Source organism: Ochotona princeps, chromosome 24 (genome assembly GCF_030435755.1).
Source record: "Ochotona princeps isolate mOchPri1 chromosome 24, mOchPri1.hap1, whole genome shotgun sequence".
NCBI lineage: Eukaryota > Metazoa > Chordata > Mammalia > Lagomorpha > Ochotonidae > Ochotona > Ochotona princeps.
The window spans coordinates 23,811,569-23,828,745 of NC_080855.1; the positions used below are offsets into that span (position 1 = coordinate 23,811,569).

Sequence of the window (17,177 nt, forward strand, 5' to 3'; positions counted from 1 at the left end):
AGGTGCACCCTCCTTGGTTTGCAGTGCCCCTATGCTTGCTTGGAAATGAGATAAGCACAGCAGATCTAGAGGCCAGTGGGCAGCAAACTGTTGCTAGAAAAGACCAGGTAGCAAAGACTTAACAGCTTTGCAGTAATTTTTGCTTTGCACCTGTTTGTCCTAACAACAGTTAAAAAGCAGAAAGTCCACCTTTGGTTCAAAGGTCCTGCAGAAAGAGGTAGACATTTGGCTGAGTAGTCACTTCATATTCTGCTCACGACGCACACATCCCTTATCAGAGGGATAGGGTTCAAATCCCACCTCCGTTTCTTACTCCAGCTTCCTGCTTGATGTGTGCCCTCCTCCCCGGAGGTAGCAAGCACTTGAGTCACTGCCCAAGCACTTAGGAGACCCCATGGATTTCTGAGTGCTTGACTCTGCCTGGCCCAGCTGCAGCTCTTACGGACATTTGGGAAATGAATCAACAGTTCTCTGATGCTCCCACCCTGCATCTCTCTCTCTCTCTCTCTCTTTCTCTCTCTCTCTCTCTCTCTCTCTCTCTCTCTCTCTCTCTCTCTCTCTGTGTGTGTGTGTGTGTGTGTGTGTGTGTGTGTCTCTCTCTCTGCCTTTGTAAGAAATCCAAATCAATACATAGTTGAAAGCAGGCCAGGGGCTGCATTTGTCTTTCAGGCCACACTACAGCCAACCTCTGCTCAGTGGGCTCTCCGAGGTCAGCTGGCTGTGTGGCCCCCAGCAGTTCCTCTCCAGCTGGGCTCTGATTTCATCGCTAATTGTCCAGCTGTCGACAAAGGGACAAGCAGACCCTCCCGCCTGTATGCCTGCTTGTCCCTTTGAACCAAAGGCAGGGTGCAATCTTCCTTCTCACACTGTTGCTTCTCTCTGGAGGTGGAAAAACCAACAGGGAGCCCTTTGATGGGCAGCCTTGTCTTTTGTTTATCATTTGTTACTGCCTGCTTGCTAAACCAAAATCCCATTTCAGACAACAACAGAAGCTTCCGGAAGCACTGCAGGCCATGGAAACTGACCCTGCGCATTTCAGTGAGGTGGCGGCATCACTGACCCAGGAACAAGTACTAGACCCAGAGGTGAGAGCCTTGATTTATGTGGTTTTTTTTTTTTTTTTCAGGCATATTCCAGGTCTTGCCTGAGAGCCAGGAGTGGCCCACTAACACCCACCTCTGCTTAGCGGGATGGCCCCCACAGTCGTTAGCTTAGCATATTTCTGCCTGTGTCTCCAGTTCCGCCTCTCGCTTAGCACGCAGACCAGACACATCTAGAGCACTGGAAGCTGGGACAGAAAGATGTGGGCCAGAAATTTCTGGAGAGAAATATAAATAGAAGCCCATCGGGAAAGGCCCAGCAGTGCTAGTCATCAAGAAATGCAAAGTAAAACAGCCCCAATGTCCCGCTTGGAATCAAAGTTAACAAATGATTTCTGATGATAACCTTGAGCACTGGCAAGGTTACAGCAGAGCTGTGGCCGCTGCTGCACCTTGCTGGTGGCAGTGTAAACAGATGAAGGGCTTGTGAATGGAAATACTTAAGGCTTCCAGCCCAGCCACCACTAACCCCCTACCCCCTCACCCACCCGTGCCCCCATGGCTTTCTTATCCCAGGGAAATCACTTGGCAGAAATAAAAAGCTATGGGCTCAATGATGCCTGCTGCAGAATTATTAGAAAATAGGGGTTTGAAATGAGGGACGGGAGAAAAAAAATTAGAAGGAACCTAAATGCCTCGTAATAATGCAGTTAATGGGCAAAGTATGAGATGTCAGCACAATGCAGTGGTATAAAAGGCGGCGAGGCTGTCATCGTGAAGATTACGCAGATAAGAAATATGAAGAATGTGAAGTTCAGTGTAGAAGGCAGCGTCAGTCTTCATCAAGTCCAATGTGATTGTATCTGCTGTGCAACGACACAGCCGAGTGTTGACGAGGCGGGCCGCCCACTATAAAAGGCAGGCAGTGATGGCCAGGTGGTACCATGACTAGGCTCTCTCTCTCTTCCTTCTTCTGAGACGTATTTATTTGAAAGGCCAGGTGACAGAAAGAGAGAGGAACAGCGATCTTCTGTCCACTGAATCACTCCCTAGATGCCTGCAACAACCAAGGGCTAGGCCAAGTCAAAGCTATGGGCATGGAGCTCATGTGACCTTGAAGCGAGTTCCCTACCCTGTTGTTGCTTAGAGTCTGTGAGCGTCCAACGGGAGGGGTCATCCATACCTCCACCTGACTCCATGAGGGTGAGGCAGGGAGGGTCTGTCTGGCTCCGGCCAGGGAGGAGCTGGCGACAGTGTCTGAAGTCAAAGCTTTGTTCTCACGCAACTGGCACGTGTTGCTCGCTCAACCATGGAGAGTCTTGAGTGTGGTGCAGCTCTAGCCCCGTGAAAAAAGAGCCTGGATTGTTTCTGGCTCTTTGCATCACAGGAGACAGAACATGCAGGGCCAAGTGACTTGGGCAACAAAGAGAAGACAAATGATAAGCGTGCATCACTGCCAGTCCTCCAGATGGGACTGGATCTGGCAGCTCGCACGAGACATCTCCAGCCCTGTCCCCACTGCATCAGCTGCACCCCAGAGCTCCGTGCCCCACTGTGCCAGTCTCAGTTCTGCTGGCTCCTCGGGGGCCTAATAGTGAGTGGAAGGAGCCTTTGCTCTGAGACTCTTAGACCGCCCCCCACCCCCGATTCCAGATGTGTGGCTCCCACCCACACAAAGCTGAGACTGGGACCTGACCAGGAGGTATGCCCATCACTAAGCTGTGCCCTTCTGGTAGCCCGGGGATGTACCCACAGGATGCCCTGTGCCAACCAGGCTCCTTCTCAGGGTGGGAAGAGATTGGTGTCCCTGTGTGTCATGGTGAGAACACAGGAGGAGGGGCTTTCCCACAGAGGATTCAGGTGGTCTTGAGGAGGAAGGGGAGGGCAAATACCAAGAGCTTCCCACCCTACATTGCTTTCAGACTCCCAGGAGGGACCTGAGGCACTCAGGCAGTATAGAAAGCAGGAGGCAGTCCTGTCACAAATCATGACATTAAGCTGCAGCAGATCCCACAGCACCCCTTGCAGGGCAGCCCTCCTGACCTTTGACCTGTCTGCTACCTGCACCTCCCAGACTACTCACCCGGGCCCTGGAGCGTGCCTGCAAGCACAAACTCATGGACCCTCCCATTCCCCCAAAAGTCACTCAGGCAGGTGTAGGTGTGTCACCAGCTGGCCTGCCTGGGACTCGGGCCCAGATCAGCAGAGGACATGGCTAAGACCCTGTGCAGCCACAGAAGGGTGACAAGGAGAAAGAAAGCTATGGATTCTGCCAGGCAAGTTTGTCCAAACTTCATCTCGCACCGCATTCTTTCTGGGAGTGCTGAGCTGACCTAGCTGGCCCCTCTCCATCCCCATCATGTGCTGTTTGAGGCTCGTGTGCGCGCTCACATACACGCTGAGAGCGATAGCACGTCTCACTGGCTATTAATTACAAAAATAAGTGGGGAGCAGTCACTCTGCATTTGCCTGGCTCCCATGCTCACAGAACCATTGCAGATTACCAGGGCTAATTAACAGGGCAGGTGCACACCGGACAGGCACCATTTTATGAGTGACTGATCCATGGCAACCAGCATACTGCACCCAGGCCCTGGAAGCCCTCAGAAGCCATTTGGCATGGCTGCCACTTGTCAGTGGCCTTCATGTACCCTCCGGCCACACAGCCTGCCTGGGAAGGCAGTGGGCATTCAAATCAGCTAAGAAGAGAAACAGAAAGAACCAGACACTGAAACTGCTCAGGCAGGTCCGGGGCTCAGCCCTTGCTTAACGTGCGTAGTGAGGGGCCTTCACAGGAGCAATGTCAATCCCATCTTCCCTAGTCAGGCTGAAGATGCAGAGAGACCCATCCAAGGCAGTGGGCCCTTGCCACACACCAACACCAGCGTCTGTTTTCCCCAAGACTAAGGTCAAGGTGTTGGCTGGGTTGCTCTCCTTCTGAGGCTGCCCTCCTTGGCTTGTTCTTGTTCTTGGCAATGTTCTCACTGTAGCCTCAAATGATCTTACTGGTTATTTGTTTAACTTTCAGTGATTTGAGAAGCAAAGAGACCAAAAAAAAAAAAAAAAAAACCACTTCCATCCACTGGTGCTCCTTCCAACTGCCCACAGTCCACAGTCCCCCAGGTTGGACTAGACCAAAACTGAAAAGCATGGAACTCAGTCCAGGCCTTGCCACACTGGCAGCAGGAACCTAGCTACTTACACCATCGCCTGATGCTTCTCTAGGCACACATCAGCAAGAAGCTGGAGGAGGAGGCAGCAGAGACAGGACTCGAACCCAGGAGTTCCAAAGTACTTGCATCCCTAATGGCATCTTAGCTGCTAAGGCAGACACCTGCCCCTAATGCACATCAGTGACGGGTCCACCATGTGCAAATGGTGTCTTGTAAGGGCACCCATCAGATTAGATGAGGGCCCACCCCTGACAATTCATTTTAATTGAATCACCTCTCTTAAAGCTTTGTCTCCAAGTAACAGTCACATTGTGAGACTTTGGATTAAGATTTATTTTTATTTGAAAGGCACATTTGACAGAGAGGAGAGACAGAGTTCTTCCATCCATTGATTCACTTTCCTAATGGCCATAATAGCCAAAGCTGAGCCGATTCGAAGCCAGGAGCCAGGAGCTTTCTCTGGGTTTTCCATATGTGAGAGGGGATCCAAGGACTTCAGCCATCCTCTGCTGTTTTCCCAGGCCACAAGCAGGGAGTTGGATGGGAAGTGGAGCAGCTGGGACTGCTGTGTCCATATGGGATGCCGATGGTGCAAATGGAGACTTAGCCTTCTATAGCACAGTGCCAGCCCCATACCGGGTTGGGGTTTTTCCAGATAAATTTGGGGGCATACAACTCAACCCAACTGGGCAGCAGTGAAGGCTTGCCTCAGGACATCACCAAGGGGCAGTGGGAAGTTCATGGCCAGGTAAAACTTGATGCTTTGTAAACATTTTTTATTGGCAAACTCTTCAGCAGAAAACTTGCTGAGTGCCAGGGTGTCCAAGAACTGTATGAAATACGAAATCGGTTCATAATTCCTGATAAGCACAGAGTGCCACTCTGCCCCTCCCGGTGTAGCTGGAGAAACCGAGCCCTGAGCTGTCAGGTTGCTATCTCGGGCCGTTCCCCAGCATCCCCCAGTGGTGAGCTAATGTCGAACCTGCTGTGTTTTCACCCTTTGCTCTGCTGTTCCTCTCCTTTAAGGACCAGTGTGGCAGGAGAGTGGAGATCAGAGACACTGTGCATGTGACCATGGAGATCCTGTCCAACTGGGGCAGCGCGCTGTGGGTGGGTCTCACCGAGGTGGAGTTCTTCGACCAGAGCAACACAAAGCTGTATGTGTCGCCTCACGATGTGGACATCCGTCACATGGGCACGCCGGGGGAGCTGGGCAACCTCGTCAACAGGAACCTGGCTGTGAGTGGTACACGCACGGGCTCGCTGGGGTCGCAGCGCGGAGAAGTGTATGGCAAGCCTCCCTAGCCATTCCTTAGGACAGCTGGCGGGGAGCCCATGGCCCCCAGGCCTCCCTCCCAGCCTCCCATCCCCACGCTCTCTCCCAGAGATCTCTGTTCTATGTGGCTTTCCTGGGGAAGCTAGTTCACACAGGCCAAGTTCATAGTCATCCTGCAGCGTGGGCCACACCATCTCAGACTCCTGCCTCCCGCAGCATAGACCTTTTCCTTTAAGTTATCTGATGTTTTTAAAGATCTGGACATTTGCCTTGCCCGCCACTTGCAGAACAGGACACAGGTGGTGTGTGCTGGACAGTCCTTCAGGGTCGCTCGTAACGATCTTCAGGAGCATCCTAGGGAACTGGGAACTGCAGTACCTCCAGGCCCAGGGCTGGTGGCTGGGGCTCAGGGCAACGGGAAGTCTGTTTTTCGGGTGCTGTTTCCTGCCACGTCCATGTATTGTCTATTCCAGAGAGCAAAGGTTTATTATTATTGTTATTGTTATTTATTTTACCAAGAATACACCTGTTCAGGCACTGAAGCAGACAGGGTGTATAGAGAGCTGCTTCAGACCTCACTGTGTGGGCTGCAGAAGAACCGGGGTCCAAAGTTTGAGCACACACAGCTTTCAGACCCCAGCAGCTCACCTGACTTCTACTGTAGCTTCTGCATCTGTATAATGGACACCCCACGGGAGAAAAAAAGTGATCCTTACAACACGTATGGCTCAAATGTGAACATCAAGAGTTCCGCATCATGCCCAGCACTTCCTCGGGGCTCCACAGGAGATAGAACATTCCGTTAAGGAGGACATATTCCTCACTGCATTATAAAGTAGAAGAAATGAGAGAAGTCTGTGAACCCCCTGCCCAGTGCTGGTGAGCCAGGTTCTGGTCTTGATTCTGTGGATGCTTGGTAGACAAAGGTAGAACATTTGCCACAGCTCTTAGACTCCTGTGAGATTGCAGGGGCTCGGAACCCGGCTCCCTTTGTTTGGCACCTGACATATGGCGGGAGGGAGTGGGGAAGAGAAGAAAGAAGGTGAGGTGTTTCAAGTGTTTGTGGCACAGCCCAGAAAAGGACAGGCCTTGCGGGTGTGTTGGAGTTCATAGATGATGTCCAGGAATCTTTGTTGGAGAGGGGACAGAGTCTGCTTCTTGGTTGGTTGGTTGGCTGGTTGGTTAATTGGTTTGTTGGTTGATTCGTTGGTTGCTTGCTTGGTCAATTTGTCCTCCTGCTACTCAGTTCCCAAAGAGGAACAATCCTGGCCCAGCCTGGCCCCCAGAGGGCCCGGCCCCTGGATGCCAGTTCTAGACTCCCCGGACGGGCAGTGCGGGAGGAAATTCATCCTGAACACATCCCTGAGGGTTAGGAGAGGACAGGCCCATGGGAAACGGGAAGCAACTGAGAAACATCTGTACCCAGGCTCGGACTCGGTGGGGGCGGGGGAGAAGGGACACAGCCAGCTTCCAGTTCAGCAGCCCCAGGACTGTCCCACCCTTGAGCGACACAGGCCCTATTGGGTCATTGGATTGCAGTTTGGCTGCTGTGGCTTGCACAGCCCTTCTTTGCCTCCCAATTGGAGTCTGTAACCCCCCGGAGGGTTGCCCCTGGGCTGCACACCTACGTGACCTGTGCAGAAAGCTAAGGCTGAGGCTAGGACCTGAGCAGCTGTCATCCTGGGCTGATGGGCCTCCGGGCCTGTCTGCATTCTCCCTGTGTTCCCGGCCTGGGGCTCCCAGGACACAGAACCCATCAAAACCTTCCAGATCCACTGGCACGGTTCATCCCCATTTTATCCCCGAGGAACCCCAATCCCATGACCTAAAACCCCAGCGGTGCAGCCGTGGCTGCCGGGGCCCATCGGACAGCTGAGCTAAGTCACCTGGGAGTGGAGGCTGGGTGCAGAAGAGCAGGTGTTTGTGTGCTTATGCAAACCTTCCTCCTTCCAGGCCCACCCCCACCCCGCAGCCCAAGCTGACCCAGCCCCGCCTCTCCTTGGAGCCCCTTGCCTGACTGCCCAGCCCTCACAGATCTAAAACCGGAGTTGGAGTCCCATTGCCCACCACCCACGTGCGTCTTCCTCCTGCAGGGGTCTTAACCTCAGCAACTCACTGTCTGCTCAGCTGCCCCCCCAAACAACCGTTTTAGACATCATAGAAAATTATGTCCAAAGAAAAAGTTAACAAATTTGTGTTGCACAAGCTTTTCTGTGCTGGGACCGAGTGTACGTAGGACGCTCTCCCTGCCATCCTCCCAAATGGAGTCTGAATCTGATCCCTTCTCTCTGCTTCTGTGGCCGACTCAAGTCTAGTCGCCTCGGGTTCCCTCTCATGTGGATTAGTAAACACTCTCGTTTTTTATTCTCTTCTTCTTCTCATGCTACCCACTGCACTTTCCTGGTTGTATCCAAGGTGACCTTTTAGTGATGTCAGATTGTCCTGCTCCCCGCTCCTGAAAAGCCCTGCCAAAGCTTCCCGTGGCACGGAGGAGTGCGAGACCAGGTGCCCCTTCTGTGAGCAGGCCTGCTCCTTCCTCTCTGCACTCCTCTGACCGCCGCCGCCTGGCACATGGGGCTCCAGCAGCCACAGCAGGGCTCCAGCAGCCACGGGCCTGCCTTCTGCTCCTCTGACCTGCCAAGTTCATTACCACCTCTCTAGAAGGTCTTTCTTCCAGGTTTCCAAGTGTCATCTTGACCTTCAGACCTCAGCCCAGATCCCACTTTCTCCGCACGGCCTTCTCTGACCCCTGGAAGCGTCCAGTCCCCTCCCCTGTGGTCAATGTAGGCTGTCATTTCTCATTTTCATCAGAACACATGTTCACAAGTTTTCTCTGCTGAGAGTGTAAGATTTTCTTTGTCCTGTTCCTGTTATATCCCCAGGACATACAGGAATGCCACATTCATGCCATTTTTTTTTACTGTCTCTTTGGAAATAATTATAGATCCCCAGGAAATTGTGAAAGTAGTCCAAATAATAAAATCAGTAAAAGTGAAGTTAATTGTTGAAGGATCAGCAAAATTGACAAATCTTTAGTTAAGAAGAAAAAAATTTCAACTGCATAAATCAGGATGCTACTACTGACATTATAGAAATAAAAAGAATGATCAGAGACTATTATGATACGTGTATTTCAACAAACTAGATAATCTAGGCAAAACAGAAAGACTCCCAGAAAGGTACAAATGACCAAAACTGACTCAAGAAGAAGTAGAAAGTCAGAATAAACCTACAGCAAATGAAGAGACTGTTCGTCATCAGAAACGCTGCCCACAAAGACAGCGCCAGGACCAGATGGCTTCACTGGTGAGTTCTATCAGAGATTTAAGGAATTAACTCCAGTCAGGGCCGACATGATTCTGTGGGCTAAGCTGATGCTTGGGACACAGGTAATCCCTATTGAATCCTGGTTCAAGTCCCAGCTGTTGTATTTCCAATCAAGCTTTCTTCCTGCTTGTGTGCCTGGGAAGGCAGTGGATGATGGCACAAATTCTTGGGTCTCTGCCACTCATGTGGGAGACCAGGAAGGAGTTCCTGACTCCTGGCTTCAGCCTGGCTCAGCCTTGTCTATTACACAAGAGACATGAACAGAGAATGACAGATATCTCTCCATGTCATTCTGACTTTAAAGTAAATAAAATATTTTTTAAAAAAGAATTAGCGGGGGCCCGGCAGCGTGGCCTAGCGGCTAAAGTCCTCGCCTTGAACGCGCCGGGATCCCATATGGGCGCCGGTTCTGGTCCCGGCAGCTCCACTTCCCATCCAGCTCCCTGCTTGTGGCCTGGGAAAGCAGTCTAGGACGGCCCAATGCTTTGGGACCCTGCACCCGCGTGGGAGACCCGGAAGAGGTTCCTGGTTCCCGGCATCGGATCGGCGTGCACCGGCCAGTTGCGGCTCACTTGGGGAGTGAAACATCGGATGGAGGATCTTCCTCTCCGTCTCTCCTCCTCTCTGTATATCCGGCTTTCCAATAATAATAAAATCTTTAAAAAAAAAAAAAGAATTAGCACTGCACCAGTCCTTTGTAAACTCTTCTAAAATGAGGCTGCACTTTTCTGTGAGCCCAAAGTATCACCTTGATCTCAAAACCAAAGACATTGCAAGAAAGGCAACTGCAAACCAGTATCTTATGAGATTCGTTGTAAACACTCCGAACAAAGCACTAACAAATCAATTCTGGCAGTTCATAAGAAGAATTGCACTTCAAGGCCAAGCAGAATTTGTACCAATAGTGTAGAGTTGGTACAACATCAAAGAGTGTACTGCATACAGCACATTAATACGACAAAGAAGTAACCACATGATACCCTGTAAGTGTAGACAATCTTTCGTGACTTAGAAGGAGAAGACATTAAGAAACAGAAGAGAGGAGAGGTGAGGAGGAGAGGGCAAGGGGGGAAGGGAGGAAAGGGGAGAGGAGAGCCGAGGGCATCCTCAGCCTCAACCTCCACCTTTCATGAAGGACATGTCTGAAGCCCCACAGCTGACATCATGCTCTGTTGGTGAAAGACTGAACATCCTCCCGGAATCATCAGGAATGAGACCAGAAGGCCTGCGACCATTCCTGCTCTGTAACAGTGGACCTGAAATTCTACCGTGGGCGGTTAAACAAGAATATAACAAGTTACAAAAGATGTAAAACTGCATTCGCAGTTAATATGAATATATAGAAAATCCTGAAGTATCCACAAAATAAAGAAATAAAAATACCTCAGTGAAATTGAAATTGAATTCCTCAAGGTTACAAGATAAGAAATCAACATATAAAAATTAATTGTATCTCTATACTCTAGTAATAACCTCTAAAAAGAAAATTAGGGAGCAATTCCTTTCGTAATAGTTATTGAAAGAAATAAAATAGGAATACATTTCATTAAAGAAGTATCACATATAAATCCTGAAAAGTGCAGAGTATTGTCAACAGAAATTAAAGAAGACCCAAAGGTATGCAGTGATGTCTGTGTTCGTGGGGTCCCCAAACTGATCTACATATTCATCTCATCCTATCAAATCTCCAACTCCTCTTTTTTTTAAGTCAGGAAAAGGAAGAATAGAATTGAAGAACTCTTACTGCTTAATTCTCAAAACATACTACCAAACTACAGTCATCAAAATTGCATGGTTTTGGCATAGATACTCGGGTGGATCAAGTAACTGATCCTAGAATTCAGGACCGAGCTCCTGCATCTACAGTTGAATCTGACAACAGTGTCAAGACCATGAGCTTTTCAGCATGTGGTACTGGGATAAATACATTTCCACAACCAAAGAAATGAAGTTATGCTCCTACTTTGAACTATAAGAACTAGAATTATAAAGCCTCTTGTAGGACCATGTAGATAAAAATCTTCAGAGTCTTCAGCTTGTCAGTGGAGGCCATCAAATGTGACATCCAAAGCACATGCAACAAAAAGGAAAGCTTTGATAAATTGAAATGTAAGGGGGCCAACACGATGGCTCAGCTCGCTCATATCCTGGCTGCTCCACTTTTCATCCAACTCCCTGCTTGTGGCCTGGGAAAGCAGTGGAGGACGGCCCAAAGCCTTGGGACCCTGCACCCACATACGGGACCTTGAAGAAGCTTGTGGTTCCTGGCTTTCGATTGGTTCATCTCCGATCATTGTGGCCATTTGGGGAACAAACCAATGGATGGAAGATTTTTCGCTCTCTGTCTCTCCTTCTCTCTGTAAATCTGCCTTCCCAATAAAAATAAGTATTAAAAATAGAAATAAATAGAAATGTAAGACTTTTCTTGCTTCAAATGTGCTACCAAGAAGGTAAAACGAGAACTACAAACTGAGAGAATTAAATATTGACAAATAATATGTCGGATAAGTCTAGTATCCAGAATACATAATTGACTCTTAAATTCAACAATAGCAAAAAGCAATGCATGAAATTAAAATGCAGCTCAATGACTTCTGGTAGACATTTCTCTAAGAAGATGAGTTAATGCCAACAAGCGCATGCAAAGATGTTCAACAGTATTCATCATGAGGGAAATGCACATCCATATTGTACTTAACTCCCACAATGAGGGCCATCAACCTTTGCAAAAAAGAAAGAAAATAGGAAAGAACAGGTGTTAGGGAACATACGGAGAGATCGGAATCCTCACGCCCTGCTACCGGATACGTAGAAGTTTAAAGATACAGCCACCATGGAACACACTTGGGAAGTTCCCTACAAACGTGTACTGTGGCGTTACCTTTATGTTCGTAACAGTTCCGCACCCAGATCTCCACCCAAGAGGAATGACAGCATGGATATGGATTTGAAAAGCTTGAACTTGAGTGCTCATGGTAGCCTTCCCAACAGCCACAAGATGTAAACAACCCTCATGTCCACCATCTATTGAATGGATGAATAAAATGAGGTATGCCCATGCGATGAGATGGTATCCAGCCATAACAAAGGAGCGAAGCGGTGAAGCATGTTACAACTTGGATGAGTCTGCAATGCATGATGCAGAGCGAAAGCAGTCAGATGCAGGACGCTGTCCAAGGTGGGATGATCCCATTGATAAGTGATGTCCAGGATTGGCAAATCCGGAGATAGATTGGCAGGACTCGGAGCGGAGAGTGACCACTCACGGAGACATGGTCTTCATGGGGGTGGTGAAGCATTTGGAAAAAGAGATTGGTGACAGTGAAGATCATGATGGTAATCCACTGATGACACTGGGGACAAATAGTCAAGCCCCTGGGCTTCCTCGCCCCTAGTACTCCCTTTCCTCTCCTGGGAACTTCTGGGCTGGTCCACAGGACCCATCTTGCCTTGCGTGCAACAGCCCACACCAGGGGGATGGGGAAGAGCAATGATGGGTGGGCAGAACCCCAGGAGCAGTCCTCAGGATGGGGACTGAGAATATTAACACCCATGGCTCCCTTGGACCACAGTGGACTTGCTCCTGAACCCCGTGGGCCTGAGTCTCACTGCCCACCGGAGCGGCTGACCTCTCCACACACGTGTCGTGAACTGCCTTTCCAACATCTGGCTTCTCCACTCAGCTGCCTATCCTGCTGTCCAAATAAACCACTCACCTCTGAATGCTGGCCCCAGGGTCTGCTCCTGGGGAAATACAAATGGAACCAGAATGAATTCATGAATGAAGACTCACTCCGCCATCTTGGGCAACCTTGAGCCAACCCCTGCCCACCTCCTAATTCAGAGAGGGTATTAACTACCTGCAGAGTTGAGGGGAGGGCACCTCAAGACGCTCTGCTGGCCTGGCACCTGGGGCTTTGCCCTCTGATGTCTCTTTGCGAAAGAAAACATCAGAAGGCCTGGCTGCTTATGAGGCCTCAAGCCTGGCACAGGTTAATGCCCTGCAATTTTGAACTCCATGATTCTGATGTGGACTCCCCACTATCCGCACAACCATCACCCCACTCTCGCTGCCCCTCGGCCCCCACTGACAGTGATGGGAAGGGAATTTAGAGACAGCCGCTTCGCCTGTGTCAAAGGACCAGGCTTTCCTCTCTGCCTTTGTCAAGCAGCCATGGTGACCTGTGTGCGGCCCCAGTGCAGCTAGGAAGGGGGAAAGGGAGCCACAGGCCTGCGTCGGCCACTGTGCTCTCTCCTCCCCATCCTGGCAGCTGCCCAGAGCACTCCAAGTTCCCGCGGGAGCCCGAGGCTTGAGAGCCCCGCCGGAACAAATCAGAACCCCTTGAACTCGTCTCTCCTCCCTTGACAAAAGCCACCTCTTCCCTCCTGAAAGGCGCCATTGGTGGTCACAACAGGCCTCCTTTGTCCTCCCTGGCAGCTGGAGCCTGGGCCTCCCATCCCCTTGCCCTGGGTCCGTCCACTCACAGGCGCGGGAGCTGGTTCTGATGTTCTCAGATGCTGCATGAGGCTCCTGCTACTCAACCCGTGGCAGACACTCAAGGGGTGCTCGTTGGCCCCAGATGGGACCTGCTACGGGTCCCCAAGCAGGGGCCAAATGGGGCACGTGTGGAGAAAAAGTAAGACAGTAGGGAGTGGTGGAGACTATAGGGTACTAGCAAGCATCTGCCCTCGAGGGGTGACACACCGGCTCCAAGGCACCTTGAGCCACTGTGGGCTCCCGAGTGCCTGGAAAAGCCAGAAAGCTGGCTCTTGGGGAGAACTTCCCTCCTGGTAAGTGTTAGTAATAGATTTGTGTTTAACAAGAAAAACTCCTAAGTCAGACAAAATGCTTTTACATACCTGGCAATTGCTGGTTGTCATGAGAAGACCAGGATGGGCGTTTGGGACAGCAAGTGAAGCCGCTGCCTGAAATGCCTCCAGCAGATCAGAGCTCCTGCCTGGGTTTTGGTCCCAGCTCCCCGCTCCGTTCCAGCATCTGGCTCCCACTGGCTCCCACGCAGCCAGAGTTGGCTGCCAATGGCTCTGGTGCCTGGATCCCTGCCATCCAAATAGGAGCCCTGGATTGGATTCCTGGCTCCTGGCTTACATCTGGCCCAACCCTGGCTCCTCCAGGCATCTGGGAAGTGAACCATGTACGGGAGAGCTTGAGCTCACTCTCACCCTCTCTCCTCTTCGCTCTGTCTCTCAGAAAGACGCAGAAAAGAAGTAAGAGGACAGCTGCCAGGAGGTGCATTTTGTCCACCCACTCATTCCATCGTTTCTTCATCCTCCAAAGCTCTCACCATCCTTTCTCGCATGGCAAGGACCTGTGATGAACACGGAGGTTCTGGAATGAACCCTAACACACAGGCCAGCCCTTCCCCAAGGGGCCCACTCCCTAAAGAGAGGTCCTTGGGGAGACAGGGCGTTGTGGGACTCAGACATTTACCTCAGGCATTGCAAGGAGCTGAGGGCCGGTGGAGGTCATGGTCACTGTGTCAGGAGTGACCCTGCAGGCTGCATCATCCTGTAGCTGAAATGCCCAGGCAGGAGGAACAGAGGGCGCCATTGGTTTGTCCCCGTGGAGCCCAGAAAGGTGCCCCGTGGTACCTAGAAAGAGAAGGGAGGAGGTGACTGAAGCTGAGAAGACACCCTCATTGTCTTTTCTCCAAAGCGCTTCTGGCATTCACTGTGATCAGTGGGAGCGAAAATAACATGGAGGCCTGCTGCCCTTCTGCCCTTGCTGTTTTCAACCAGTAGCCTTGGCTGCCACTCACCCTGGGTGGTTGGGGGAAGGCAGGAGGGCAGAGTGTAAACTGCAGACTGAAACTCCCAGGCTTGGAAACCCCCTGAAAGGGAGCAAAATAAACCCCAAGGCTCAATGCTGTGAGCCCATCCCGACAAGGGCCTGTGCTACTTTCTTTTCTGTTTTTCCATGTTGGAAAACCCAACGAAATTTCACAAAAGTAAATCAAATGGCTGTGTCAGCCAGGTTAATCAGACAGTACCAGGGTTGTGTGCGTGGGGTTGTATGCGTCGGGCAGGGGGAGCCTCTGCCCACCCCTCGCCCCTGCGTTTCTCCCCGCCCCCAACCATGCTCCTGCAAGCTGATTAAGTTGATAAAAATCAAGCCAGCTGCTTTCTCAGTTCCCGCCGGCTGGTAGATCAAAGGGGGGCCATGTGCAGCGAGGCGGGGCACAGGGTCCTTAGCATGCTACGAGGTGCAGTCCAGATGGGTGAGACCCAAGTCCCTTTCCTGCACTAGGTAGCGAAGGTGGCCTGGCTTCCCACACTGGCCCGCCCCTGGTTTCCACCAGCCCAGCAGTCCCTGCTGTTTTCCTGTTTCGGGGTGAGCTGACTGTCCTCTCTTGTTGGCCTTTCAGAACACGCAAGATGCCTCCCCGTGGATCTGCCCCTTCCACCCACCGCTCCAGCTCATGTTTGTCATCCGCAACACAAGGCAGCTGTGCAATTTTGGGCTGGCCAAGGTCAAGGTCTGGAATTACTGGACGGCGGATGGTGTAAGTAACCAGCCAGCTCTGAATCCCAGTCTGGGCCCTGGGAGGCTGATACCTCAAGTTGCAAAAAATGGGCACAAGGAGGCCTGGCCACTTGCTCTGGCAGGTGCAGCCAGAGCCTGCTTGGCAGGAAGCAGGTGGGAGTTTCACACTGGGTGTATGAAAGCTCACTAGGAGCATGGCTGATTCAGTAATACAGATAAGGAAATCTATGCCCGGAGAGGTCACAGAACGTGCCCCAGGTCATGCAGCCAGCAAGTGTCAGAGAATCTGAACCTGTCCTGGAGACCCCGGACCCAATCTCTTGAGTCATCACTTCTCACATGTGTAGCAGTGGGGACTGCCTGGAGTCTTGCTAAGATTCAGGATCCACGCCAGCAGGTGTTTGACAGGGCCTGAGGGTCTGCAGATCCAAATTGCTCTTGGGCGTGCACTCTTAGGATTGATGTGGGGTGTGGGGTTGATGGAAACGTCTGTCCCGTGGCCCTGAGCCCCAGCTTCCTCTGGCACCTCTTGTTTCATCCTGCCTTTTGAGTGTCTCCCCTCGTGTGACTGTCCCAGGCCCCCGGCCGTCTTCCTGCAGACCATCTTGTGTGTGTTCATTTGTGTCGCCACCTTCATGCCACGCGCCCGCACATGGTTGCGCACATGATGAACTTGAGGCATACTCTGGAGGAACTGCTTGTCTGAAAGCCGAACAGGCAAGGAGATGCAGGAATGTCATGTGCAGATGGTCTCGCAGCTCAACGCACGAGTTTTGGACTTGACTTTGCTGCAAACGTGACAGACATCCGCTAACAAACCACACTTTGAGTTCGGAGTCTGGATCTCTTCCCGGACTGGCGACACACACGGCACATTCCTTCTCTTGTGATGCCAGGTGGTGGTGGGAGCCACAGCCCACCATCAACATTGCCATCCTGAGGGGAAATAGCACTGTGCTGCTGTGGGCTAGGTTAGGTAGGTGCTGTGCGCTTTGACTCGACTTCAGGTCACAATGGGTGCCCCTGCAACATGTGCACTGTGGTGATGGACCTGACCAAAGGCAAATGCAGGGGAGAGTCAGCTGGTCCTGGATCCCACAGGTAACCCAGTGAGTGAAGACTACAGGGACTCTCTCAGGCAACCCCACGTCCTCTGTCAGTGATGGACACAAGGACAAGACTCATCGTATGCCCCCCTCTCCTTTATGGAAAGCAATAGTGCAAATGAGGTGGTAAGCAGGAGTTGACCCTCATCTTCAGTGTTGTAGACAAGAGGGAGTGGTGGGGACTGGGGCACAACTGGCAAGCCCATTCCCCCGGGGTAGAGAGAAAGGCATGTTCTGCCTTCACTGAGTGGCTACCATGTGGCAGCACCAGCCGGTGCAGCTAGGTCTGTTTTGTCATTGTTGTTGTTGTTCATTTTCTTGGAAATGAAAGGGACTGACAAACAGAGATCTCCCATCCACTCATTCATACCTCAAGATGCTCTCAGCGACAGGGCTGGGCTGATGCCGGGAACCTAGAATTGGTGGCAGGGACCCAGTGATTGGCGTCCCCCAGCCTGCTGCCTCCCAGGGTGTGTTAGCAGGAAGCTGAGCAGAGGTAGAGGCTCTCCAGTGTAGACACAGGAACTCAAATGCCAAATCCCCTCCCCCCTCCTTTTTTTTTTTTTTTTTTTTTTTTGTCTTCACAATATTCTGAGGTAGCTGAAAATTGGACTTTTGGTATGAACCTTCCTGTTTGTAAATATCCACAGCTAATTTAAATTCTCTCCAAACACTCATCAAGTTAACAAAACTCATCCTCCAGCTGGAACCGGCCCGCCCCAAACTACAATGAAGCCATCTTCTCCCAGCAGG

At 51.2% G+C, this 17,177-nt stretch overlaps 1 protein-coding gene across 6 annotated transcripts in view; it reads left to right on the forward strand.

Annotated features, from left to right (window-relative positions):
* Window positions 1-17,177, forward strand: part of KATNIP (katanin interacting protein) — a 165,253-nt gene that overhangs the window by 106,717 nt on the left and 41,359 nt on the right. For all 6 annotated transcript variants that reach the window (XR_009247561.1, XR_009247564.1, XR_009247565.1 and 3 more), the window contains 3 exons: window positions 980-1,085; window positions 5,240-5,452; window positions 15,200-15,337. Coding sequence is in view for 1 of the 6 variants with exons in the window: in XM_058680531.1 (XP_058536514.1) it covers window positions 980-1,085; window positions 5,240-5,452; window positions 15,200-15,337 (457 nt within the window). In the remaining 5 variants the exon portion in view is untranslated. The remainder of the gene's footprint in view (window positions 1-979; window positions 1,086-5,239; window positions 5,453-15,199; window positions 15,338-17,177) is intronic.